This window comes from Pezoporus flaviventris, unplaced genomic scaffold, assembly GCF_033815535.1.
Source record: "Pezoporus flaviventris isolate CSIRO_AGI_PZ_B2104156 unplaced genomic scaffold, CSIRO_AGI_Pfla_v1 ptg000100l, whole genome shotgun sequence".
Lineage (NCBI taxonomy): Eukaryota > Metazoa > Chordata > Aves > Psittaciformes > Psittacidae > Pezoporus > Pezoporus flaviventris.
Window position 1 is genome coordinate 2368463 of NW_026892648.1, and position 27885 is coordinate 2396347.

At 43.2% G+C, this 27885-nt stretch overlaps 2 protein-coding genes across 2 annotated transcripts in view; one reads left to right on the plus strand and one right to left on the minus strand.

The window, feature by feature from the left end:
• Window positions 1–27885, plus strand: part of NUDT2 (nudix hydrolase 2) — a 213492-nt gene that overhangs the window by 107199 nt on the left and 78408 nt on the right. The window lies entirely within an intron of this gene.
• On the minus strand, window positions 374–26274 carry DCAF12 (DDB1 and CUL4 associated factor 12). The gene is made up of 9 exons (XM_061477244.1): window positions 26018–26274; window positions 25009–25263; window positions 13082–13288; window positions 11182–11242; window positions 7429–7622; window positions 6314–6379; window positions 5451–5610; window positions 1363–1547; window positions 374–567 (listed from the first exon to the last, which is right to left on the minus strand). The coding sequence occupies exons 1-9, from the start codon at window positions 26096–26098 to the stop codon at window positions 409–411; spliced, it is 1368 nt and encodes a 455-aa protein (XP_061333228.1). The 5' UTR covers window positions 26099–26274; the 3' UTR covers window positions 374–408.

Genomic DNA, 27885 nt, shown 5'->3' on the forward strand with positions numbered 1-27885 from the left:
AGTAGTCCTCACTCCAGGTAATGTAACTGATGCAAAGTACCTGCACACATGCAGCCCTTAGACTTTCACAGAAAGCCCAAGAGCAACCACTCTATAAGAAAGGAATCCTACCTCACAGCAAAGTAGGGGAGAGGGCACATGGGCAAGATAGCCTAAATGTGGGGGAAGAGTTATTTGGAGTAAATACAAGAAAAAGGGTTTTCAAAAACTCTTCATATAAAGGATCAAGGAGGTTAAAAGAAAAAACTGGTTCAAAAACATGTACAAAACTGTTGGAGACCAACAGAAAACTCTGCCAAAAAATGAACTTGCATTTAAATCAGAAATCAATGGCATCACACATTTTTGTTGTTAAAAAAGGGAAAAGAGGAAATCTGTGTAAAGATCAGCATTTATAAAGAGTTATCATTAGCTCCAGAGACCAGCATAATTCCCATGAAGTCCTGATGGAAGGGGGCCTCCTGCCACAAAGAGTTTTGTTCCAGACGAGTCGTAGCAGTGGGTGTAAACAGCATTTGGGAAGAAATTTATGCCAGAAAAATAATTCCTCCAGGTTTCATCATGATTCTGTTAAAGGAAAGTTCAGAGTGTTATTTTAAAAAAAAAAAAACCAACAAAAAAAATCACCAAAAAAACCCGAAAACTTGTTTCACAAAAAGCAGAAGGTGGCTCCCAGAGCCTAAAAAGGGATCTTTGCTGTTAATACTCCCTGAAGTTTCAGACAGATCAATATGAAGATACCAGCGTTGTCCTGAAACTTTTTCTAAGGATGTTTGGGCCCGACATAGGAGCTAGGAAGGTGAAAGGCAGGAAAGATACCATGTTTCATTAGTTTTTAAAGTGACATCACAATGATACAAAAGATAATGGAGAGAAGTTAAACAAAACCATTAACTGCTTTATGATAACATACAGGAAATTGAACTCAAGTGCCTGACATGGCATTACCTCAGGAAGCCAGTTTTAAAACTGCACACAAATTAAACATTTCGAAGTACCACATTAGCACAGTTTTAAAGGAAGACAGTGTATTTTGTGTTTGAGGTTGTGAAAACTGAAATATTGCATTCAGAAGTACCTTGATATAAAATAGTTGATTTATAAATCACTGCATAAGAACAGTAGTCAGTATGCCTTACACGCAAGCAACCAACCTTCAATACTTTCAGAAGGCTTTTTTACAAAGTGATTCTGCAGCACTTCTTGCTTTTCATGATTACAGTTATCAGGTACATGATCACTGTAGCTGGGATGCATTTCATATGATAGCTCCCATTACTACAAAAAGAACCAGCTTTTGAGCACTAAGGCATGAACTCTCACTCCTGTCTAAAGAGCATCCTACATCCTCAATCTACTCACCAGCCAGCCTTTCCCAGTAGTCAACTTCAGAATTTCACCTCCTCCTAATTTCTGCTTCTGCCCATAGCAGCCATGTGCAGGCTTTTCATCCAGGAACCTCTGGGCTCTGATATCATAGAACAACAGGGAACCTTGCCCTGTTCCCACTGTGATGATGTGCTCGTAGAAGCTCACCGATCGAATACCTGTCAAATAGAGAAGGGACATACAATGCAGTAAGGAAGATGGGTGCTTTGGCTCTGCAGTGCTGCTGCTTGATGTCTAATATTTTCTTTAAGAGGAACTACCTAGCAGTATGCTCTATAACACACAAGTTTCCCCACTGCTATGGAGCAGTGCAGACTAAGCCCACTGATGCCACTGAAACAGCAGTTTCAATTGCCTGTACTACTTCCCTTCTCCTCTGAGGCCATCAGTTACACTGATAGCGTACAATTAAGAAGCTCCATTTCACAGCAGGCCACAGCTCTGCCAGACAAGCAAAGATCATAAGCCATTTAGAATTAAGAGTAGCTTTGTTCTATATGCCATGAGCTTGTGAGCACACCATGAGCAAGTATGTGGCAGCAGAGGAAAGAACGTCACACTGGTTTTCTCCATGAGCTCACACTGTATCTACCTAGCTGTCAGGCTATGTCAAGCAACCATGGGAGAAAAAAATTACTGTCCCAGTTGCTGCCAAGTGCATTTTGCTAATCAGCAGGCTAGCTATAAGCAAGTGCAACCCTAATAATCACTAGTCACTTTGCCTCTAAGGTACATCAGGCTTTTAAATAATTTTGAAGCTATCTCTACCCAAATATTCAGACACAAGGATACACTATTCTTTGTGGCTGGCACTTTTAGTACTTCACCCAGAAATGAAACGACTAGGAATCCTGCAATCTAAGCAACACCAGGTTCCGCCAGTCCTTGGGAAGCTACAGCAAATTCCTAATACAGACGATACTTTCTGCCACATCTGAGTTATGCCATTAGATGGAGAAAAAGAGTAGATTTTGTTTTCATAATATCTAAATCTGGTGTCTCAGCTAAACAAGGATCCCTTGTAAACAGTCTGGGGATACACTGTGTGTACAGATTTGCAATTTGCAAGATTTCCTGTCATCTTACCTCTATTAATTGTGTAAAAGGCTTGTTCTGTGTAAGCACTTTATCTCAAACAACTCTTTTACACAGATTAAACCCCACCACATCTATGTTTTTTCTTACTGCACAAGGTGTTGCCAGGTTATAAACCCTGGGGCTTTTTAAGCCTTCTTTAAAGTACCACTGAACTACAGCCTAAACAAGCATTCAAACAGGAGGGAAAAAGAATGAGTTAATGCCACCTACATCCATGTGCCAGCTGCTGTCACCAAGTGGGACTGAACAGCACAAAACTTAGAACATACTGGAATATACCCAGCAGTACACATGACAGCAGACACCCAAGAGGTGTAGAGGCAGCCAGGGAGTTTCCCCTTTCCCTCCGTACAGAGTCCTAACTAGAAGCACACCCTCATTCTTCCGCCTCCATAACCTGATGTCACATCCACAGCCAGCAGCATCTGTGACACACACTTAGAACGGGAATGACCACATTGTCAAGCTCCAGATGTGAGGTGAAGTTTTGGCTGCAAGCTAAATACGTGGGAAACCACTGAGCAGTCTCACACCTGCTGAACCAGATTTACCAGATTCTCATGAGGATCTACACTTTAATTCAGAAAACTACAAATGGACCTGAGGAAGTTGAGACAACTCCCCTCACTCCCATTGCAAGGGCCTGGCTCTGGCAAATACACGCAGAAAACTTTAAGCCCTCTGCAGTCAGCAAGAGCAGTCACTTGGATAAGCAGAGGAAGGCACAAGAGGGGAGCTTTTCTTATTTTTGCTTCAGAAGTGCTCTTGACAAGCAACCCAGCAGAACACTCATTTAACAGAAACAGATGATGGCGTAGGAAGGCAGGTGGCGTATACTTTTCAATGCAGTTTATTAATAATAAAAAAAAGGCTATAAAATGCAGAACAAGTGTGGCTCTTTCTATAATCAAAAGAATTAACTGAAGGAATCCATCATGTACCTGCTACTAAGAGGATGTTTACAACAGGCTTTCAAGTGCAGCACTTCCAACTGGCTCCTGAAGGGCTGAAGTACCTCAGAATAATCATTTCCATCAAACTAAAAGCACAACCTGTGCCTAGCACTGATCATGGTATGCTCTCCAATACAGTCAGCATTCTACCACCTGTGGACTGGGACTATCTGGGTCAGCAAACTGAGTCTTGCTACTCCTGAGAGGCAGGGAGGCTCTACACATCCTTGAAGGAAATGAAGACACAGTAATGTGTCCTAAATAAGGAGCAGACACACAGCCTGTGTCACACAAGCTCTGCCCCCTGCATTAACATTGCTGCCTTTAGGATATAAAGTCAAGGGCACGTGACATTGCGATGCATCCCAGTGGAGGTAAAAGCAGCTGCTCTCAGAGATCAAGAACCGGAGTCCAGGGCCTGCACTTCTCTGTACAGCTGCCAAGAAAAGCCTTCTCATGCAGTAAGAGGTAGTGTACCTGTACACTGTACATACAATGTAACTGCTTACACTGTATATAAACTAACCCCAGTTCCAGTCTCACTAAGCAACAACCCTTCTGTGACCTGCTTTTGAGTACAACACTGGCAATCTGAAGTTAATGTGGGTTTACCACGTTCAGCAGGTGCATTCGGAAGCTGAAAGTGCATTCAGGGAATGCTTCAAAGCATCAGATTTTAGTCTGCAATCAATAAAGAGCCTATTTTCTAGAGGTACTGCACTGATCCAAGTCCCAGTGAGATCAACAAAGTTGAAACACTTCGTATCTTGGGTGTTAATATTACTTAAGTGCCTCCACCACTATGACAAAAAAAAAAACCAAAAGATCTGCCTACTATGCAGAACAGGAAAGAGTGTTGAGCAAAGGCTTCCTCCAAACATGAACTGGAGATGCCCCAGCAACACTACCATGATCATGCCCCCAGCAGGGATGATTACACACTCAAGGCAGCAGCTTTCAGCCACCAGCCAACACTGGGCACCACTCTCCAGTGTCTCGCTATTTCTTCCTGATGACTCTGAAGGGTGACAGCATCAGGACCTTCACAGAGCCCTCACAAACAGCAGGTCAGGACAAGGGCTCTTGCTGCTAAAATGTCCAGGTGAAAACACAAGCTGGTGAAGCACCTCTCCTCATATTATATATACTTCTCCCATATCTGAAAGAAGCAGATGCTGGTGCTTATCTAGACAACACTATTCAAACTCCAGTAACCACATAAACAAAACTTCACTAATCTTTGCTACATGCATTTTCTTTTGATAACGTGCCTGACCAAGATACGGATACCTAGAGCCAAGCTGCGTAAGAACTGCAATATATCAGTCTGGGATTAATGTAGTTTAAAATGGGCATCACAGCACAGTGCCCTCTCATGCTTGAAGATAAAGGGTGTGGGAAGAAGCTTATGATACTACGCACCCTGCGAGGCCCTGTGCTTGGCCCTAGTCTAAGGTTTAACTGGACATACTGCATCCACATCAGAAAGGGAAAAACAACACTCAAATCTGCAAGCTTTTAAGAGTCTCAGTCACGGCTTTAAAATTACAAAATAAGCATTCACTCCAGCACAGACTCCCATATGACAGCACAGAGCAGACAACATGCTTTTTTCTCCCGTGCCCAGAGCAAAATGCAAGAATAGACAGTATCGATAGTGGTACAAAGACTGGATTTGCTTTGGAGATGAAGTAAACCAGAATACGACACAGTAAAATCAAGTAGAATAAAAATTAACACTTCTAAAAGTTCTGTAATGTTTGGAGGTGTACAATTCAATTGATCATAAAAGCACTGATGTTTTCTATCATTCGATTTCAGAGTTGCTTTCACATTTGGTTTGTTGGTTGCTCAAGGAATACTGTCAAAAGCAAAACCTACATATACTATTAATAATTTAGTCTACTGCATGAAAACCTCTTCCTGCTTATTAAAAGCATATCTCATTGCTGTCTTAATAGCTACTTCTGCAAGCAAACCATCTGAAGCACCCTTTGACAAGTTTCTTACCATTGCCTTCTTTGGAACACACGGATTTAACATTGTGAGAAGGCTGCCTGGGATCCAGAAATGAGACATGTGCCTGTGATCCTACTGCATACACTGACCACTCCTGACCATAAGCCAAACATACGTTCTCCCTGCAGTATGGCAACTTTGTGGAAAGTAACTGGGAAGAGAAGAAATAAAAAATCAACCCATTATGAGAAAAGAGCAAGATGTTAATAGAGTAATTCTGTAAGCTATGTTCAAGGAAGTTTAAGTGAAAAAAAAACAAAATGCAGCTGAAAAATAAGTTCCCCACAAAAACAGAACTTTAAAAAAAAAGCAACAACCTGACCCAGAGATAAAAAAAATGAAGGCGATGCGATGCCTTACCTGAACCAAACTGAAATGATAAAGGCTGAAGCCAAGTAGTATGCAAAGAACAACAGACATTTTGGCAAACTGTTTTACATCTAAGCTGCTGATATTTCTTCAGCTGCTATACAGAGACATCAGCTCTCAGATGAAAAGGCTTACCTTGTACACCTGCATAGGTATGTCTGGGTTTGATGTGCACCTTAAGCCAGTGCAACTTTCTCTATGAACTCTGCAAACAAGTATCCACCATACTCTACGCAAAAGTTCACTTCAGATCACCCAGAACTGGCAGGAAGTTAAGAGCAATTCCCACCCTCCAAAATAATTAGGGCTGGGAGTTTCCCTCCTCAAGTTCTAATTTTTAGGACATTTCATCTTACATAAAGCTTTTCACTGTTTTACCAGTGCTGCTGCTCTTTCTTCAAGCATTTAAAGGAGACTGAAGAACAGTGAACAGTCTTAACTGCTAGGCAATTTTCTAAATTTAATACCAACACACAGAAAAGCACCTTTGATAATGTGTGCTCTGCTTTCCAAAGATGAAAATACCCATCCAGGGACACAGCTCCCAGCTCCTATAATAATAATAAAAAAAATTAGTTTCTCAATTATAGATATTCTTACAAACTTACACTCTCCACTAGGCAGGCTGAATACTCCAATTGAACTTGTCCATAAACCTGTATATGCTTATCAAGATATATTTTCACTTTATACTTACCTTGATAGAATGCAATACAGTACAAAGGTGCCACAAAGAACAACATAAATAACAAAAAATAACTTTCAAAAGTATATGTCTTGTCAGACAATCATGTAACAAATTATTAGACAGCACAATCTAGAGTGGAGAATTCTTTTCAGCAGCTCCTACACTGATTCTGACCTTGAAGCAAACATTTATTTCCAGGTACTACTCTACTGAGAAAGCTATATGAAGTTTCCATTGCACAGGAGTAATTAACAGTTATAGTGAAAAATAAAGCCTGCAGAAGCACTGCACTTCTGACAGCACATCCACCTCTGCTTCAAACACTTGCTGTTCTTTGAGGGCAGAAAGAAAAGAAGTGGAGGATGAACTGCTACTCCACTAGTAATAACAAGAGATCGGCACGGGGGAGGTTAATATTTACTGTTGTCAAATGCAACACTGAAGCAGGCACTTGTACCTGCCCTGTGTGTCAGCCACCTCATCCGCTGAGCAAACCAGGAAGGATTCAGGCACCAAAACAGGAACTGTCTGAATGTCAGCTGGTCTTCACAAAAGGGGAAGGAAAGCAGTAACAACACTCAAGAGCAGGATTCAAGCTGCAAGAGGTGTTTTGGTGCTTTATCTGCTTCTTCTAAACACTCCCTGTCTCTCCCTTTTAGGATGCAACAAAATCATATCCACAGGAAAATTGTTCCTTCTGAAAAAAATATGATTTCTCTTTCCCCCTACTGAACTTCCCCACTCACCTGGGGCAGAACAGACATAGCAGATGAAGGTGACATGATAAAGATGCGAAAGGATCAGGGGAAAAGGTATTAGGTTGCTTCTCCGATATTTTTTTTTAGTAACTTTTTTCTTTTTCTAATAAATACAGGCAGTTTTAGGATTTCTCAACTGACTTGCTTATCTTACCTTGTTCTTACTGTTGAAAGCCAATGCTCGGACTTTGCAGTTGTCTGGATTGGTGTTCTCCTTTGGGATATCCTTCAGAGCCCTGTGTGTTATGTGGGCATACACAGGAACTTGTGAGAGATGATGTCTGGCATCACTCTTGGATAACACATCCTCTGTGACTTCCCAAAGACCCATCGAACCATCACGGGAACCTGAATCCATAAATAAATGGTCCATAAATAAATAGTCCACCTTATATTTCGCACATATAACCCCCGTTTTAAAAAAAGGAATAAACAATAGGGTCTGAAAGAAAGGATACTGCTAACTTAATCTAACTGAACACACTGTTGATACCTATGTATTACTTACTATTAACAGAAATGTGATTTTACTGAGCTGTAAAGATCCTAACATTGTGAACTCACTGTCAGATGGTTTGTCTACATGGCCTCCAATCAGCAAGATGACCTCATCTGTTTTCAAACTGATTGTGATGCATCAAAAAACACAATCCTGTAGAATGATCACCACTACAGATTCACACATAGCATAAACTCTGTGGCAACTGAAGAGCCCAAACATTTTGCCTGACTTACCAAGGCAGAAACTGACAGTCTGTTTTACCAATGTGAAAAACCGCCAAGAAAACTCGGTTGTGTTTTTGTCAGTTTCAGTTCATTCGATTTCTACCAGTGTGCTTATGGATACGTACAATGTGTGGATATGGATATGGACAGTGGGATTGAGTGCACCCTCAGCAAGTTTGCCGATGACACCAAGCTGTGTGGTTGTTGATACCCTGGAGGGAAAGAATGCCATCCAGAGGGACCTTGACATGCTTGTGAGGTGGGCTGATGCCAACCTTATGAAGTTTAACCATGCCAAGTGCAAGGTCCTACACCTGGGTTGGAGCAATCAGAGGCACAGCTACAGGCTGGACAGAGAAGAAATTCAGAGCAGCCCTGTGGAGGCCTGCCAAGTCCTCCACTCAGCCAAGTGAAGGACGTGGGGGTGCTGGGGGCCGGCGATGAGCCGGCTTCAGTGTGTGCTTGCAGCCCAGAAACCAACCATATCCTGGGCTGCATCAAAAGGAGTGTGACCAGCAGGTCAAAGCAGGTGATCCTGCCCCTCTACTCTGCTCTCACGAGACCCCACTTAAGAGCACTGTGTGCAGCTCTGGTGTCCTCAACACAAAAAGGACATGGAACTGTTGGAACAAGTCCAGAGGTCACAAGGATGATCAGCGGGCTGGAGGACCTCATATACAGAGACAGGTTGAGAAAGTTGGAGCTGTTTGGCCTGGAGAAGAGAAGCTGCATGGAGACCTCAGAGCAGCCTTCCAGTGCCTGAGAGGGTCCTACAAGGATGCTCAGGAAGGACTCTTCATCAGGGACTGCAGCAAGGGGTAATGGGTTTAAAGTGAAACAGGGGAAGTTCAGGTTAGATATAAAGAAGAAGTTCTTTACTGTGAGGGTGGTGAGGCACTGGAATGGGTTGCCCAAAGAAGTGGTGAATGCTCCATCCCTGGCAGTGTTCAAGGCCAGGCTGTAGGGAGCCTTGGGTAATATGGCATCCCTACCCATGGCAAGGGGTTGGAACTAGATGATCTGAAGGTCCTTTCCAACCCAAACCATTCTATGACTACGTGATTAGACTATTAAATTTATAGGCTTTAGCATAGCAGAGGGAATAAGATGCAGAAACAGTTAAGCAAAACATCTTGTTGCAATTCAGGTGGCCAAGCACAACAGAGATGGCTTTGCCCCCATGCAGCTGGAGGTCATTTGCCACTGTCACCTACTACAGGCAAATAAAAAAGGAGCTTCCTAATTGCAGTTCCATAGCAGCAGACAGCACATGACACAACATCCTGCCACTCAATTCACATGCTGATGGTTTAATGGCACTTAATCTTGTTTGTTACGGAGGCTGAATACTCAGCAGTAGAATTTCTAAACATTTTCACATACTTTATGAGGAAGCTGTCCCCTTAATAGGCCTAGCAGAGGAAAAAGTAATTGTATGTAGTTCAACTAGTTAGCTCTGAAGTTAATGAGAATATCATGTTATCCTATGCTTTTGCCATCCAGGGAATTATTCATTCCATCTGGAGCTTTCGATATGGAAATCTGTGGCCAGCCAGTACAACTGAGTGGACTGATGCATTCTCCCTCTAATATGGCTGCTTAGTCAAGAGTTTCACTATATGGTTTTGGACTACTGAAATGCACTGCTGAAGGTTCTGTAAACACAGCCCTGCCTCATTCTTGTTGAGGTTAATACAAGCAAGAGGAACAATCAAGCCCCATGTCCTGTTCGTACATGCTCAGCAATTTTGAGGGCAGTGAGAAAGTATACCGGCAAAACTCTCAACCTCAGGCTGCATGATCTGTGCAGCTGACCATTGGACCAAATACTCTTTTGTCTTCCTGTAGTATTTAAACTGCCCCAAGAAAGTCACAAAAAAAATTGCATTTAGTGTCTTAATTCATATAATGGTATTTGCTGTATCTTCAGTGTTTGGAGTTCACATATTTGTGTTCCACGCTTTCAGACAGAGATGTAGTTGAAATCTGTAAGATTAAAACAGTGTCAGAAATCAGCTGTCTCTTTCCTCCTGATTAAGATGATCAAAGTTCTGAAGAGCTCAGTTTAGCAATCAGACACCCTAATCGCTTTCAACAAGTTTTCCCTGGTGTCTCAGGTCTGGAGTCAAGAGCCTACATCCTGCTGTAAGCATCCTACAACAGAGAACACAGCAGTTTTCTACTCACACCTCCACCCTTGAGCATGTATAGAACACCAAGAGCAACACAGTTCAATCTCACATCCTGTGCTTCTACTCCATCAGATCCTTATGTTTCCCTTGGGTGTCTGCAACAGTCTCTGATGTTCTCTTCAAGCTTACTAGGCTGACAGTGTATTTCTGATGCAGCTATTTGAGTTGGAGACTTTCAAGGAGCAATTTAAATTCAAAATCAAATTTCAGGATTAAACATTTTTTGTTTTTTCTTGGGTGGGTGGGGAAGAATCTTACTGAACTAACAATTGAAGTATTTGCTTTTTATGTAAGGCTGTTATGATTTTGTGTAACCTGCAGTTTGACACCTCCTTGTGCAGGATACTACACCCTGTCAGCACAGGAAGACAGTAAACTACTAAATTAATGCAGTAGTATATTAGCATTGCTGCCTTTACCTAAGTAATACTTTGTTGTTAATTGAAGTTGCATTAATTATCAAACTAGTTACTAAAAAGTAAATAACTGACCTTTTCTACTATTTCTGCTGTATTAACTGCCGTTGTATACATGCATACACGAACACATGCACACACACAAACATACAGCTGTACTGATAGCTTGACAAAACAAATTTGAGTTTTTGTTAATTAGCCTTTCATAGGATTTCAGGAAACTAACACTGGTCTGCTATGTTCCAAAATTATTAACTCATAACCAACATCCCTTCTCTCTTTCTTGTGTAGGATCCTTCCCTGTAACTCATTGAGTTTAGAGATGCAGTAGGTTTTGCCATGAAAGGAAAGACAGGAATATTCCATCTGATACTAGAAAAATCAAATCTAGGCCAGGACTTACAAATGGAACGAAGTGAAGCACCATACTAAGACCAAGTAAGGTTTAAATAGCCATGGTAGTTCCAAGTGGTTTCAAATGCTCTAACAAAGGTGTGTCCCTAAGACCTATCAAGTGCTGTGCATCCGTGTAAAATCATGGAGGGAGAAAAAGAAGGAAAAAACTGACTTTACCAGAAACGGCCATAGTATCACTGATCCATGCAATTGAAAATATCCAGTCCTTATGCCCATCCTAAAAAAAAAAAAAAAGACAGATTTTTCTGTCTCGTTATACTCTAGAGTAGTTTCAAAGCAGAGAGCTATTCCTCACTCTGAATTTTAGCACAAACTCAGAAGGACAGTTCTATATTAAAAACCATCCAGATAAGATCCCAGCATCAAGCTGGAGCAGCTTGAAATACCCAACAGTAATGTTAATTTGGTTTGATTTTGAAGTGTATTATTGATAGCGAGCATTAGGTTACAGAAAAACAGGTCTCAGACCAATGACAAGCTGATCTCAGTTTTAAGGACTTGTATCTTCCATTTTGAAAGCAGCATTCTTTACTTCTAGAAAGTAGCTATGTCCCTACTATAAAAAGTAACAAAACCTTAGCTCACAATATATGACCTACAGATTAATTTTTCAAGAGTATTATTTCAATTATCTTTTACTTAGAGAAACCTGGAGGGGTGGAGGGGGGAAGACCATAAGGCTTTAGTTCCATTTAAAAAGCTGTAAAATCATAGCAATACACAAATAAATAGTAAGACACATAAATCTTCAGGCTTGAGTCTTTCTGCAGCTGATTATCTGCTATTGCAGAAACTCTGACCTGACCTCCGCTGTTAACATCTATATGAAGTGCAGACTGAAGAGGAGGAATGAGAGAGAAGCTCTCAGCAACACCACCATATTCATTTCAGCCTTTTAAAAGACTGTCTATTTAAAAAGCACTCACAATGTTTCAGAAATATTAGCAGTACCAGAATCTATCAAACTGCCATAAGCCACTGGGTTAGAACTAATCCTCAAAGCCAAGTTCCACCTCTGGAATAATACATATATAAGTGAAATGGACATGAACCTGGCTGACAGTTGATTCCCTCTCATGACTGAGAGACATAAAGTATGTTGTTGTCAAAGTATATTAGGCGGAGTATACTTGTTTGTTGGAAAGAGACAGGAAAACACAGGTGTGCAGCTGTTCTATGACCTTCTCACTCTACTGCACCAGAGCACCTGGCCAAAGCTCTTAGCATGGACAACAGGGAGATGATGAGAAGTTGCATGGCCCCACGAATAAACAGAGATCTGGCATAACACCAGTTGTTTTTCAAAGGGTAAAAAAAGCAGGACCCTCTAGTAGCTGAACCCGAAGCCTCTCCTATGTTTGTAGGAACTTCCCCAGTTACCTAAGGCTCCTGGCATCAGCTACAATGGAGCTTCCCAGCTGGAAGTGTGGGCCTGGATGATGATTCAGTAGTATTTGGTGATGTATTTCCTCTTAATCACTATTCTGTCTATCCAGTAATGAGTTGATGCATTGCTAATTTTCCTCTGTACTTTACTTACATATATCTGATTTGCTTTATTGTACTTACTTACTATATATGAGAGATACGTATCTGATCCACATTAGTGTGCTTGTTTAATAAACTGTGCATGTTATACAGCTACTGTGTGGTCATTTTGTTGCATACCCTGCCTGTTAGCAGAACAATAAGCTGCACTGGAGAAGAGGAAAATTAGAAGAACTTGTATCATCTCTTCAATTTCCCGAAAGAGCTTTTCCACTAAAGCTAGTTTCAGAGGTCATCACCACAATTAGACTTCAACACTTAGGATTCTGTAACATTTTCAGTGCTTAAAAGTAAACTGAAGTTGACCTGAATCAGTGTGAAGAAGAAATCTGACTTAGAACTCTGAGAATCTTCTCAAATGTTTGTGTACGTACTCATATTTGAGACAACTTAATCAGGAATGTTTTCAAGTGTTTCGAAATTCCCTGCAAGACTCCCAGATCTGAGCTTTGTTCTGAAATTCATCACTTCAAAGTAGAACTTCCTGTAGGTGACAGAATAAACTTACATCTCCCACACAGACAGGATCGAGTGTAGGCAGACGATAAACCGCAAGGCTGTTGGGGTTGTCTCCACCGGTGGCCAAAAGGGTCCTGGAGGGGTTGAGCTCAATGGCATGAATACCACATCCCTGTTGGCTCACCATGCCGGGTTCACGATCTTTCAGAATAGGAATCTTGGTAATTTGACCAGTCTGGACATCTACTACAAATAACTGGGAAAATAAACAAACAAAAAACAAAACCAGGAAATAAAAGTTATCACTGAACAAGCCAGAAAAATGGGATGGTCAAATACTGTCCCTCTTTTGAATTGATATTCTTTACAAGTTGGAATCCACAAATGCTGCAAGTATGGCTGAAAAATGCATAAATTTCTTCTTAAAACAAGAAAATTTAATTACAGAGGGGTTTATTTCCATTTGGTTTTCATAGTAATGAAAGACAGAGGAGAGATTTGTCATGGGAGGTTTCCCATTTAACAAAGCCCTTGAATCTGAAACTCTTTTCACTGTTCAATACTGTGACAAAACAATATTGGTTTTCTGTTTCTCTGTACCACAGTGAGAAAGAGACCCACTTCAAAACAGGCAGTAAGCCCTAGGGGGCTTGTCACAGGTCTCCTACCTCCCAGATAAGATACCTACCAGTTTTTTTGTAAAACTTTTACCAGAAGTTTTTGTTTTGGTAAACAGATATTTCATAAATTTATATAACTGGAGTTTGTCTTCTGGAAATATAGAGAGATTAGTAATAAGATACAGCAACCCCAGTGCAAACATCTGAAAAAAGGCATCTAGCTACATACCTCATCCCCAGAAAAAGTTGGAGCTCTCCGTCATTGCCCCCTTGGCAAAAAACTCAGTTAAAGGCTTACAACTCTTCAAACAGACAGCATTTCACCCAGAGTTATGTCAGGTAAAACATATAACATTACGTGGTTACAGTCTAAACCAGAACGAAGGTTTACATCACCTGACAAACTGCACTTCCATTTGGGAAGCTCTCGTGTTGGATCATTTCACAGATGATGTTTGGAGGGCAGCTCCATTAACAGTGAAACACATATAAGAGAGGGCACAAAGACCTGTGAAGGGATGCGAGTGAAGAGAGGAAATGAAGGATCTGGAGATGACTTGGCACTAAGGAAAGTGACGTAGAATCCCAGCCCTGAGGTATAATTAAAATCCACCTCCTAACCCCCAAGTTCATTCCTTCTATAACCAAAGCCTCTGGAAGTGAACTGAAGATGGAGAAGACAACAACAACAAGCCAAAACAAAACAAACCCCAAAACAAACAAAAAAACCCACTTCAATGCAATTAAAAAAATACAGACCTGTCCTGGGTTCAGCAGTAGCAGTCATTTTTCTCCTTAGTAGCTGGTGCAGTGCTATGTTTTTGACTTTCAGCCTGGGAACAGCGCTGATAACACCCATGTTTTTAGTTGTTGCTCAGTAATATTTACTCTGACCATAGACTTTCAGAGTCTCATGCTCTGTCGGGGAGGAAGGAAAGCCGGAAGGAAGCAGAGACAGGACACCTGACCCAAACTGGCCAAAGGGGTAATTCACAGCACATCATGCCCAGCATAGAAACTGAGGGGAGTCACCTGGAAGGCCCAGATCGCTGCTTGGGTCAGGCTGGGTATTGGACAGTGGGTGATGAGCAACTGTATTCACTCCCCTTGTTATTTCCCTTACCATTATTATTATTAGTGGTAGCAGTAGTGACTTCGTGTTATACCGTAGTTACTGGACTGATCTCAGCCCGTGGGTGTTACATTCTTTCGATTCTCCTCCCCATCCCTCCGAGAGCAGGGGGAAGAAAAAGCGGCTGCGTGGTTCTGAGTTACCAGCTGGGCTTAAACCATGACAGCTCTTTGTGGCACCCAACGTGGGGCACAAAGGGTTGAGATAATGACAGATGTGACCAGAGTGTGTCTAATCGTATTTGTGATACGTATTTATTGTTTCGGATTAATAGTCACGTTACAATGCTGATTTATTGGCTCTCAAAGTTGTTGCACTTGATCTCACACTTTCAGCATGTTGTGCCTTACTTACAGCCGGTATTTGCTGTGTTAGTGTTTATCGGCTGGGGGGCCTGGGCTAAGGTTCTTGTTTTGCTGTACTTTATGGTAATGACTGTGGTAATATAATAGATTCATTGATCATGAAACTGGTCTGGCTTGCGTTCCTAGTGTGGTCATCACCTCTGTACTTTGGGAGGTATATAATGGAATTGTTTAGCAATTACATATCATTTTCTTCCTCCTTGGGTGGTCAACCAATGAAGGAGACATTCCCTTACACCTCCAGCTCCCCCACCAGACTATTTACAGCATCATTTGAGAGTTCTGAAGGTTTTGGATGGCCTTTGAATACCCTTGAGATCCGTCTGCTGATTGTGATGGGGATCACCATGCTGGCACACATACAGAGTGTGTTTTACCCATGGTCAGGTTGTTTGATCTCGAAAGTTAAGCAGGTTAGGGTTTGAGTCTGGTCTAGGGTCAGACAACGATATAGGAGAACAAAGAGATTTTCCCCAAGGCTGGACAGTTACAAGTGGCAGGGTGTGTGGGCAAGTATCTAGGCTAGTGGACCCCTCCAGTCCTTGGGAACTTCACCACTGAACAGGTGCAAAATCCAGAAAAACTAATAAAACCCTTAAATAAGGTGCGTTGTCATCCTGGTCATACCAGAGAGCGACAATTCATGGCAATGTGCTGGGGCTTGGCCTACACCTACAGAGCCCTGCTCAACACTACCCAGCACCTTCAAAGGGAAAAAGGTATCTCTGGATCTGACGGCAAAGCAAGAGACAACGCAGCTACTCCAACTCCAAGCACAGTAGCTACACCAACCCTAGTGATAAGTACAGCTGACTGCAACAGACAATGCAGCTACTCCAGCTGCAGGCACAGCAACTACACTAAGAACAGTGACAAGTACAGCAGCTACTCAAACCCCAACAGCAAAAGACAATGCAACTGCTGGTGCTACTCAACCCCCAAGCACAGCGGCTGCACCAACCCTGACAACAGATACTGCAGCCACTCCAACCCTAGCGGCAAACACTGCAGTCACTCCAACCACAGTGACAGTCACTGCAGCTAAACCAAAGGACCAATTTGTGCTAGTATCAGTTGCCCCTGTCAGCAAGGGGAAAAGCAAACAAGGTACAAAGAGCAACCCGTACAGTTAAGAAAGATGAAGAACCAATGCACTTACTACAGGGGACTGCATCTGAACAAGAGATACTATTATGTGAGTCAGAAGAAGAGGATGAAGAAGAGGTGACTTCTCGACCCTGGAACTCAACCGACCTACAGAATATGCAAACAGATTTCAGCCATCTTCCAGGTGAGCACATCGCCACCTGCTTGCTCCAATGCTGGGAAAATGGGGCTGACAGTCATGAACTAGAAGGTAGTGAAGCCAAGCTGGGATCACTTGCTAGGGAAGGGGGAATTGACAAAGGGATTGCAAAAGAGAAATGGGACCTCAGCCTTTGGAGGTGGCTCTTTGCAGCTGTGAAGGAAATATTTCCCTACAAGGACAACGTTATGAGTCGTTCAACCAACTGGACAACAGTAGAGAAAGGCATCCAGTCCCTGGGGGAATCAGCCATTCTAGAGATGATCTGTCATAGGCCGGATACTGGGAATGCATCCGTAGATCCAGATGAAGTCGAATGTACACGACTCATGCGGCAGAAACTTACATGGAGTGCACCATCATCAAGGAAATTGTTCTGAAATGGTTTGTCAGACATTTCTAGAAGGACAGAAACTAGAGGTTCTCAGAGAGAAGTTATACATACAAGTTTTGTTAGGTGAACTCCCACAGACTGCAGAGCTGTTCATTAAGAAGTGTAAAAAAAGAAGAAAATTTAGCAGCATAACTATTATTCTTGACCTACTAAGCTATCAAAATATTAATGTCAAATCACAACCTGATACTGTGTGGTGTGTTAGTTAAACTCATTCTGCAGAGAAAGATGAAATCTACTCATTCCTATTTGTGAGTTGTGTTTGAAGTATGCATTACCTTCTACTCAAACTGATGCTCCTTGGTAGGCAGCAGTCCTGCACAAAGAGATGACAGGTCCTACAGGGACTGAACTTTTGTGTTGTTCTTTATTTGCATCAGGTGTGGAGTCAGCCAGCAGCTGAAATGCAGGTGAACAGGAAGGAAGCAGTTCTCACTTCTCTCTCAGGCCTCTCAATGCAGTTCACTGACAGAGGCAGCTAGCGAAAAAAACAAAGCACACAGCAGCCCCTCTGCCCTAACCACATCCCTGAACATCAATACCTGCACTACAGGACCAGTAATTCCCCTTCCTCTCATCCTCCTTTGTCCTTCCCCTGTGAGTGCATATCCTCTTTTCCTCCTCAGCATTTCTTTCCAGCAGAAACATCCAATTCCACCCCCTATCCTCCTTTGACTACTGAAAAATAAGCCAACCACAAAATCAACAGTTAAGTACCTAAGATTAATGCTTGCAGGTGTCATCCGCAGTGTTAAATTGGCATTGGAAGAGCCCATTAGGAAAGCACATCCACAGCTCAGGATATCCATGCACCCAGAGAAATTGTGCTTCAGCTGCAAGAGATGCATATTCATTTTCCTATAGGAAGTTTCCAAATTAAGGTGTTCTCAGAAGCAGCAACAGGACATATTTCTTGTAGTGCTTTCACCTACTCATACCGCACTCTAATACACTGTCAGCCCTTGAACTGCTTTATCGTTTTCTCACTTTCCTCCTCCAGTTGTACGGCATTACTGCAACCAGAACAGCAACTGTTCTTACAACAAGAAACTTTGCACAGTTAAGGGGCCTGGCTTTGTCGTTTCAGCTGTAAAGTTCTAAGCAGTAACCTCTCCCCTTTTTTGGGAAGGAACTTAGCACAGTGTGGGCAGTTTAAAAACTACCACCACCAACCTAGAACAAAATAAGGAAGCACTGTCTATGTATGCTAGTGTCTTGCATCACCTGGGGCAGGACAGGAAGCCAGAAGCTCACACTTGCTTCACTGATTGTCAAGAAATCATCCCTGCAAATCCAGCCGGCAGAAGCCAAGAGAAGCCAAATAGTTCCTAGATGCTTCTAAAGCAAAACCAGGGAGAAATGTTAAGATAGGCACCCAGCTAAAAAAGCGCAAAATCCAAATACTGTTTTAGAGGTTTAAAGACATTACATTAAGTACAGTATCTGACTGCTTTTAAACAAGTGCAGCCAAAATTGCAGCATACAATGGCACAGATCTGAACAAAAACCTTCACTTGGCCCGCTTTTTCCAAGCAAACAGGTACTTTCACCACTCTTGAAATAAGTACACCTGCAAATAACACCAAACCAGCCTGAAATCCAAGAGTCTTTATGAAGTCCTGATAGCTCACAAATACATTTATTGGTTTTCTTTCTCTGAATCAGGAAGAAGAACTTATTTTCCAGCTACTCATTATACAGACATTGAAAAACATCCCCAAAAACTTCTCCTGGATGCAGTGAACTCCCATCAACCTTGAAACAGTGAGCTGTGGATATCTGTCTATTCATTTTAAGCTCTGCAGACAATTCAGTTCTTCCTGCTAGTAAAATGTATGCATATCAGCATGCCAAATAACTTAACATCCAGGATTACTAAGCCAGGATCGCTCTGGCCAACTGCTGCCAGAAGTCCAAAGACCACACTTCATCTGTGAGAAATGGAGCAGACTCAGCTATTATGTCCTCTGCATGGCAACCTTGTTCTAACATGTTTATGTTAGACTGGATGAAGTCATTATTTATTCATTTTAGTTAATGTTCCCTATAGCAGCCACCACAGCGTTGTGCTTTGTATTGGCAGCTACAAAGGTATTGATAACACACCAGTGCTTTGGCTACAGCTGAGCAGGGTTTGCACAGCATCTAGGCTGGCTCCCCTACGTTCCCCCCCCCCCCATCATGCAGAGGGTTGTCAAGACCTTGGAAAATCAGACAAATTATTTTGCTTTCCTTTGCTTCCCTTTGCAAAAGCCTTGCTTTTGCTGCCTTTATCTTGACTCATGAGGTTTTTGCATCTTATTTTCTCCACCATCCTGCTGAGGAAGAGAGTGAGAGCAGGTTGGTGGGCACAGGGCCTCTAACCAAGGCCAACTCAAGGCAGACACTAAACATAAGCACCCTTCCCACGCGCCTGTAACTGAAAGCACTGACTATATACAACAAGATAAAAACCAGGCCTCTGAAATGCCATTTCAAGGCAGCACGTAGGCTCTCTCATGTCTTCCAGTGCTGCCCCAGCACACAGAACTGCAGAGGAACAGGCAGCCCTATTCTTGAGTTAGTTGTAGGGTGGCAACCTGATCTGCAGCATGTTTTTATTATGCAAGGATGGGCATGGATTTACAAGGCACAAAGAACATGCATGAAAGACTGCTTATTCTTAACAGAAGAAACATTCACAACATGCTGTGTGACACAGCTCCTCATATACTGCTCTCAGAAATTAACAGGCATACTCGTCATTCATGCTAATGTTTGAAACAAAGCAAAGAAAAACTCATTACCTTGCTAAAAAAAGAGTCCCTAAGAGAGAATTGATCATGATAAAGTTTCACAATTGGCTTAAGCCAGTCTTTGAGAATCCATGTGCTTCTTCCTCACCCACCCCAACAGTCTCACCACCCTTCTGACAGCAGCTAGTCCTCAGGTAGCTGCAAGGTCAGCTGGATCCTATCTCTGTCTTTGGTGGAAAGTAACCCTACAAGAAAACCCATCTGAGCAAAAAACAACTCATCCCACTGATTTCCCAGCCACACGCACGTCAGTGACAGCAAGAACAAGAAGGTGGAAACATCCCATTGTACAGCTGCACAACTCCTGACCAGCTGAACCTGGTCACAGAAACGTCATCATCAACCAAGCTGCAAAAATGACATCACTGCTCTCCAGATAAGTTTTTTGCTAACAAAGGCAAGACAATGCTTACAGTGTCATTACACCACTACTATGGCTAGTCACTCTGAGTAGCACTACCTGATTTTTTGCATTTCTCAAGTCTTGCCTTTTACTCAGATTATAAACATCTTTATGTTCATAAAATGCTTGGCATTCCAAAAAGTGGCATTCCACTTTTTTGCAATACAGATTTATAGTATATGCCAAGCCTCAAGAAACATGAACTCTTTAAAGACTAATAAATCAAGCTTCTATGTCCCCCTTGCAGTGGGGATCAGAATAAACAATATTGGAAAGTGTCCCTGTCCATGGCAGGTGGGCTGGAACTAGATGATACTTAAGGTCCCATCCACCTCAAAGCATTCTATGAGTTTATGTCCAGCTTTTCATCCACAAGTACCCTGCAAATCCTTCTCCACTGGGCTCTCTCAATCCCTTCATCCCCAGACTGTATTCATCCCAAGTGACACCACTTGTCACCAGTCTCCATCTGGACATTTTGCTGCTGACCTCTACCCTCTTGATGTGAACATCCAACTAATTCCTCACCCACCAGTCCATCCATCTACCCAATCTATATCTCTCCAATGCAGACAGAAGGATGTTGTGAGGGACCATGTCAAAGGCCTTACAGAAGTACAAACAGACAACATCAGTAGCTCTTCCCCTGTTCACAGATGTAGTAGTTCCATCACAAGGTTGGTCACAGAGGACTCCTTCTTGATGAAGTGACAGCTGTCACAAATCATCTCCCTGTCCTCCCTGTCCCATAGCACAGCTTCTGGGAGGACCTGTTCCATGATCCTTCCAGGCACAGAGGTGAAGCTGACAGGTCAGTAGTTCCCAGGGTTCTCCTTTTCAAAAATGGGTGCAAAGATTCAATTTTCCAGTCACCAGGGACTTCCCCTGACTGCCATGACTTTTCAACTATCACAGAGAGAAGTTTGTAAAGTACATCAGCTGTTCACTAATCTTAGGAGAAAAACTACTCACAGGTTCTGCAGTACAGGTGACACAAGTGTGTAACGGCCTCAAACATCCTCCTTGAAAGGATCTAAAGCATAACAATCGAGAATATAAAGAAACCACCTGAGAAGTGAGCAGCTGTAAAAGCAGCCAGTTCACAGAATCATAGAATGCTTAGGGTTGGCAGGGACACCCTCCACTAGAACGTCACTGACTTTGAATTCATATTTCCAGAGCCAAGATGATGCAAGCAGGCATTCCACCTTGCTATGAAACTGACGCACCACTAGCTAATAGGCTAGTCACTTTGATGTCACTGTATTTGTTCACTGCTAAAATCATACTTGTTGGTTTTTATTTGTGCCTTGCCCTCTGTGTTTAATTTCAGGAGGCTGGCAGACAGTTAACACATGTTGACAGCTGTCAAAGGATGGAGAAGTGAGAGACTTCAGCTGCCTGAGGGAATCTCTACCATCCACACCATACCTGGCACAGAAACTACAAGGCTCTGAAGACACACATGGCTATCATATGCAGTTGACAGAAAAACAAATGCTCTTGAAACAAGAAACAACACCTGGCTATTTACATATATGCCACTAAAGAAGGGTGAATGGAAGTGTCAGTTACAGGCATCTGAGGTTTATTTACACTGAGTTTCTGCCACTGTTCACTGGACTTTGAGTAGAGTTACAAACTGCAGGAGCTTGACTTCTCATTCCTTCCCTGGGATCAGAAACTAACAGTCTTCTTCATTCTTCATTACATATACACAGCCAGAAGACCTGTTAACTTGCAGAGCAAGCAGAAACCATTTTCCCCCTAGGGAATACATATTCATGGATGGAAGAGCAACTGTGCGCAGTATTCTCCTCACTATAGCCCCAGAACAAGACTAGGTTATAATTGTATTAGATGCACCAAACAGATGCAGGATCTCTCGAACAAATTTGAACTCTCTAAGATGAAACAAGAGCTGCTGATTTACAGCGTGGCACGCAAGGTAACACATGAATCAGCCAGCACTCAGAAAGCAACCCATTCATGCCTTGGAAAACCTGAAAACAGAATAGAACATTCCATAAATAAGTTTTTAAACACAAACATATCTATCAGGCCTGCCTAAAAAAATTTAAAAATAAAAAAAAATATATTCCAGGCAGTTATATTCTTAAGCAATTAGATACGAATAAGTTTCTTGTATATAGGGAATTATTTAGAGCTTTTGTATGTTTTCACCCTTAACTTCACAATTAGCAAAAGAATTATGTCCCACACACAGAATTAAGGGAAAAAAAGCAGCTTCAAAATGATTACTGAAACTTATTAGAAGCTGCTTTATTCTTCATCATTTCCTGAAATATAAAGCAAAAAAACCCCTATAGCAGTCTCATGTTCAGTGTTCTCGTTGCCATAAGCTGTCTCCTACGTAAACCTCAAAGTTTTTCTAAGAAGCCTGAACAGAAGATGCTGATTACAGAGAGAATCTTCTTCTGAGATTCTCAGAATCAGCATTTGGTAATTTAGATGCCATGGTGACACACCCTAAATGCTTGCACCTCTCAGAGGTTTGCCCACTCATTCATTTGAATTCAGAAAACATTAAGAAGCCCATTGCATATAAGATTTAGGAGATCCTTGCAAGTATGAAACTGGCCTCAGAAACGCGCAGGTAATGGTGTTTGAATCTTTAGACACTTGGATGCTTGCATAGGTTCAGTAGTTGCAAATTTATCAGAAAAAGTGGGCACCTTTAAAGGACAAATATCTGATTTACAGTTGGCCAACTGTAAACACCCGGATCCACTGCAGAACAACGAAATTATTTCATACACACAATCATACTCAGGGATATTTTTAAGGCTAAGAAGTTACACCAAATAATAAGTTATAATCATAATTAAAAACAAGCAAAATAGAGAGCTCCATAGTCTCTTCAGTGTTTACAGTGACTAGTACTGTCAGGTGACTAAAAGCAAACCTACTCCTCTACGACAAGAGCATATCTTTGTTTTGTTATTAGAAACAGTGAATCCTTCTGGCACAGCATTGCCAAGGGCAGTTTTTAAATTAAATGCTAAAAGCTCTCAGAGGCACACTCAAGCTTTGATTAAAATAACTGCTATGGTTTGTATTTTTCTGTTGTATTAATGTAATAATTATGTGCAACTCCAGTGCAGCAAATCCCATTCAAGTCAACCACATTGTTTAATATTTACTCCCAACTTAAATGCCACAACTTCAGCATATTAGGAATGGCAAAGGAATTCTTCTTTATTAGGTCACTTACTCAGGGGATGAGAGAGAAAATCTCATAATTAGAGTGTTGGGTTCAATGCTCTACTTGCTCAAATGTGAACACAAAGAAACTAAGCTAAAGCTATTACAGTATTCATAATTCCTACACAATCTTTCACAGTGCTGAAGTGAATTCTTTCATAATCACTATATTTTGCTTAATAAAAGCCGAGGCCCACCTATAATGTTAAGTCTAGCTGTGGAAGCACACACTTCGTTGCAGCATATGCAGTGGGAACAACAATACGGTTGAATCCCTCTTCGGTTCCACAATTGTTTCGTCCCAAACAATTTTCTGCTAGGTTGCGTTAGTAACGCACTTGCCCATTTATCTCTGCTGCAGCAGCGCTGGAACTGCAGAAGTTACAGAACACAGCAAAACTGCCCCAGCACTATAAAACACAGTCATCTTGCTAGACTAAGCAAGATTTTCAAAAGCGTGTGTTTCAGCAGGAGTTTGTCTCCTGTAAAGCTGTTCCACGAGCAGTGCTGGCTGCTGCCCAGCCAGGACTATGAACACACAGGGAGAAAGAAGGCAGAAAGATTCAATTTCAGGCTTATTCCAGTGAAAAGACTGTTTTGTTTATACAGCTAATCCTTGCTTCTTAAAAGCTACTGCATGAAAGCCTCCTGCTGTGTAACTATGAATAACAGAACATCTGAAATAAAAAAGAAAACAAAACCACACCACTTTCCCTTGCAGGTCAGATCACTGAGCACAGCTTCAGCACTTAAGAATCTTGAGGCAAAGAAGCAGTCAGACCTACTGATATACTGAGGTTTAAGGACTGCTTGATCTACACATTGCGTACAACACTTGATTAATTTGTGTGTCACTAAGCAGCTTCCAAAAAACAAATCTGGGATTTTGAAACTACTTCAATCAGAACTGCATATGTGAAACTGCAACCTCAGCCAATGAAGTTGCACTACTTACTCCAGCAGAGAGAATGCTACCTAAGAGGCATGATTTCCTTCATTTATTAATCACATAGAACATAATTTTAAAATTCCCCTATCATGTTTCAGATCCAAATTGTCACTGTAAGAGGCTGAAGAGGTTTCAATTTTTGCTGAAGCACATGAAGGTACATAAGCAAGAGAAGTTATTTGAACACTGAAATCAGATTTAGACTGAAAAATCATGTAATCAACAAGCAAAGGACAATCCTGAAGATCTGAAATGTACTTTTTACGCTAGGAATGTTTCCAGCTACTCTGACAAGTACCTGGAATTTATCCACTGTTTTGAGTTTTGTAGCAACTTTTCAAATTCATCAGCACAAAACCACATATAAAACCGAACTGTGCTAAGACTGACTATGAGAAAAAGAGCAACATCTGCTAGGCAGATAGCTAACATTTAGCAAAGCTAAAAATTAAATCTCCATTCTCAGGACAAGAAAGATTCAACCCCACTGCTGCTTTCCATCCCACAAACATATGTAAATCACTTCGTGCAGATCAGACAGATGCTGCATGAGGTACAGGCATGGTGCTTGAGTTTGCAGCTATCTGCACAGTGCCATATTTTCAGATGAGATGTGGTCATCATTAAGCATTACCTTAATTCTAAATTAACTGTGTGTGATCTTGACTTCACTCCTAACTACTAATATTTTCCTTGGCAGTCTACATACTTTGATTATGGTAAGCATCATTTAGGGATGGGGGTGGCATAATTAACAGAGGGGAGAAAACAGAGAGGTGGCACTTACTGTGTTGCATTTTGTCCCACACACCACTTGTCGATGGTTCAGCCACTGGGAGGCAAACACTTTGTTAAGAGTTCCGAGGTGAAATTCTCTCTCCTTCAGGAGGCTGGGAAGCTGCTGGGCTGCATATCCGTGCAACAAGCGGTGATAGCTGGACTCATTCTGCATCCTGACCTCTCTACCTTTCAGGTAGTACACCAGAGACCTTTTCACTGGGGGAAGCCTTCTCCTCTTGTGAACTGAGTGATCCCACCCATACTGTGGAAAACAAACGCAGAAATGAGATAGAGCCATTAGAACAAACAAGGCATGACCCTTCCAAACTCAAAGGTATTCTCAGGGAAATACTGACATTTTCCAAGGTATCTGTGGAGTACCATACACAAAAATAAACCCGGAAATGCTTATACAGCCTTTAGCAGCGTAAAATCTAAAGAAGCAACACTGTGAAGACATTAAAACCAGTCCACACCGGTTTGGCACCTCTGAGACGCCAGATTCTTATACTAACAAGAGGGAACCGGCAGGGCAGCCCGACAGCCCCCGCCGTGACCTCGTTAGGTTTGAGAGGGGTGACTCCGCGGGGACCACCCGGTACCGACCCCACCGTTAATCGGTCTCTTCCTCCGCCCCGGCGTGGGACAGCCCTGCAGCATTACTCAACCCGGGGGCACCAGGGCCGCGGCCGTTATGGGCCGAACGGCTGAACCGAACGGGGGCAGCGCGGGGCGGCGGGAGGTCAGCTGAGCTGGCGCCTGCGGGGCGGACAGCAGCGAGAACTGCATCGCACCGGGACACCCCCCATCACCGGGGACAGGACTACTCTTCACCCCACCTCATATCCCTTTAACAACGGGACCGCCCCCGCCCGCCCCAACTGGGCACCGGGACACTGCACAGCCGGGTCAGGGTCACCCCTTCTCCCAGGCACCGCCACGTTCCCCCCACACCGGAGACAACGGCCTCCCCCCCCGCCCCACATCACAGACCAATTCCCGCGCCCCCGACCTACCGGCTCCCCTTGGAGCCCCCCGGGACCTGCGGCAGCTGCAGCTGCCGCTTTCCGCTTCCTGCTAACTGTTTTCCGGGACATAGTAGAAGAAGGAGTAGGAATAGGAGACGGAGAGGCCGACAGCCGGGTCCGGGCCCCACATGGAGCAGGAGGGGTGGGCGGCCGCCGCGGGACGGGGCATACAAGCGCGGGAGCCGAGCCCGGTCGCAATCTCCGCCACAGGCCCCAGCGACCGCTTGTTACGACATCTTCCACACGGCTTTTTTTTTTCCGCCGCGCCTCGACAGTAATGTCGCAGCTTACGGCAGCTCCCCGTCCCCGCCCGAGAGCCCGGTTTCCTTGCAGCCGGAGGAGGCAGAGCGGCCCTGCCGGTTGGGCAGTGCCCCCTGGCGGCTGGGGGGCGCTACCGAGGGCTGGGACGTGGCTTTTCTTCCTTCTTTTATTGTTTTTTTGTTTGTTTGTTTTGGTTTGTTTTTTTTTTGTTTTTTTTTTTTTTTTTTTCCTTCTTTCTTCTATTTTTAAGCAGCCGAAGCTGGACGGGCAGCTCCTGCAGGGAGACCCGTTTAAGTAGGCAGCCTGGCTTCATCACCTGGCTCCTCCATGGGGCTCTGAGGGCTGGGCTTCATAGAATCAACAAGGTTGGAAAAGACCGTTAAGATCATCAAGTCCAACCATTAGCCCAGCTCTGCCAAGTCCACCACTAAACCATGTCACCGAGGGCATCTACATGGTTTGTGAACACTTCCAGGGATGGTGATTCTATCACTGCGCTGGGCAGCCTGTTGCAATGCCTGAGCACCCCCTCTGTGAAGAAATTGTTCACAATATCCAATATAAACCTCTCCTGGCACAGCTTGAGGTCATTTCCTCCTATGCTATCCTATCACTTGCACTTGGGAGAAGAAACCAACCCCACCTCACTACATCCTCTTTTCAGGCAGTTGCAGAGAGTGATAAGGTCCCCCCTGAGCCTTCTCTTCTCCAGACTAAACATCCCCAGGTCCCTCCGCCGTTCCCCATCACACTTGTGCTCCAGGCCCTTCACCAGCTCCATTGCCCTTCTCTGGCCCCATTCCAGCACCTCAATGTCTCTCTTGTAGTGAGGAGCCCAGAACTGAACACAGGATTCGAGGTGCAGCCTCACCAGTGCCCAGTGCAGGGGGATGATCACTGCCCTGGCCCTGCTGCCACACTATTGGAGATACAGGCCAGGATTGTTGGCTTCTTGCCTGCCTGGGTACAAGCTGCTCATGTTCAGCTCTGTCAGTCAGCACCCTTTTCCATGAGCAGTTTCCGGCCACTGTTCCCCAAGCCTGGAGCGTTGCATGCGGTTGTTGTAGCCCAAGTGCAGGACCTGGCACTTTGCTATGTTGAACTTCGTAACATTGGCCACATCCCTCTTCATTAGGGACTGTAGTGATAGGACAAGGGGTAACGGGTTAAAACTTAAACAGGGGAAGTTTAGATTGGGTATAAGGAAGAAGTTCTTTACTGTGAGGGTGCTGAGGCACTGGAATGGGTTGCCCAAGGAAGCTGTGAATGCTCCATCCCTGGCAGTGTTCAAGGCCGGGCTGGACAACGCCTTGGGTGACATGGTTTAGTGCAAGGTGTCCCTGCCCATGGCAGAGGGGTTGGAAGTGGATGATCTTAAGGTCCTTTCCAACACTATTCTATGATTCTATATGACGTGCAGAAAGGCCGTAAGACCAGTCAGCTGCTGACAACTCGAAACCCTCCAGTGCCTTGAGAGACATGAAAGCAGTCAAGGTACTATTGTCTTGATAAAGGTGGTGTTTATTTTATGAATTGTATTGGGGGGTTTATCTAACAAACCTCAAACAAGGGTTCTGTGAGAAGCCAAAGAGAAA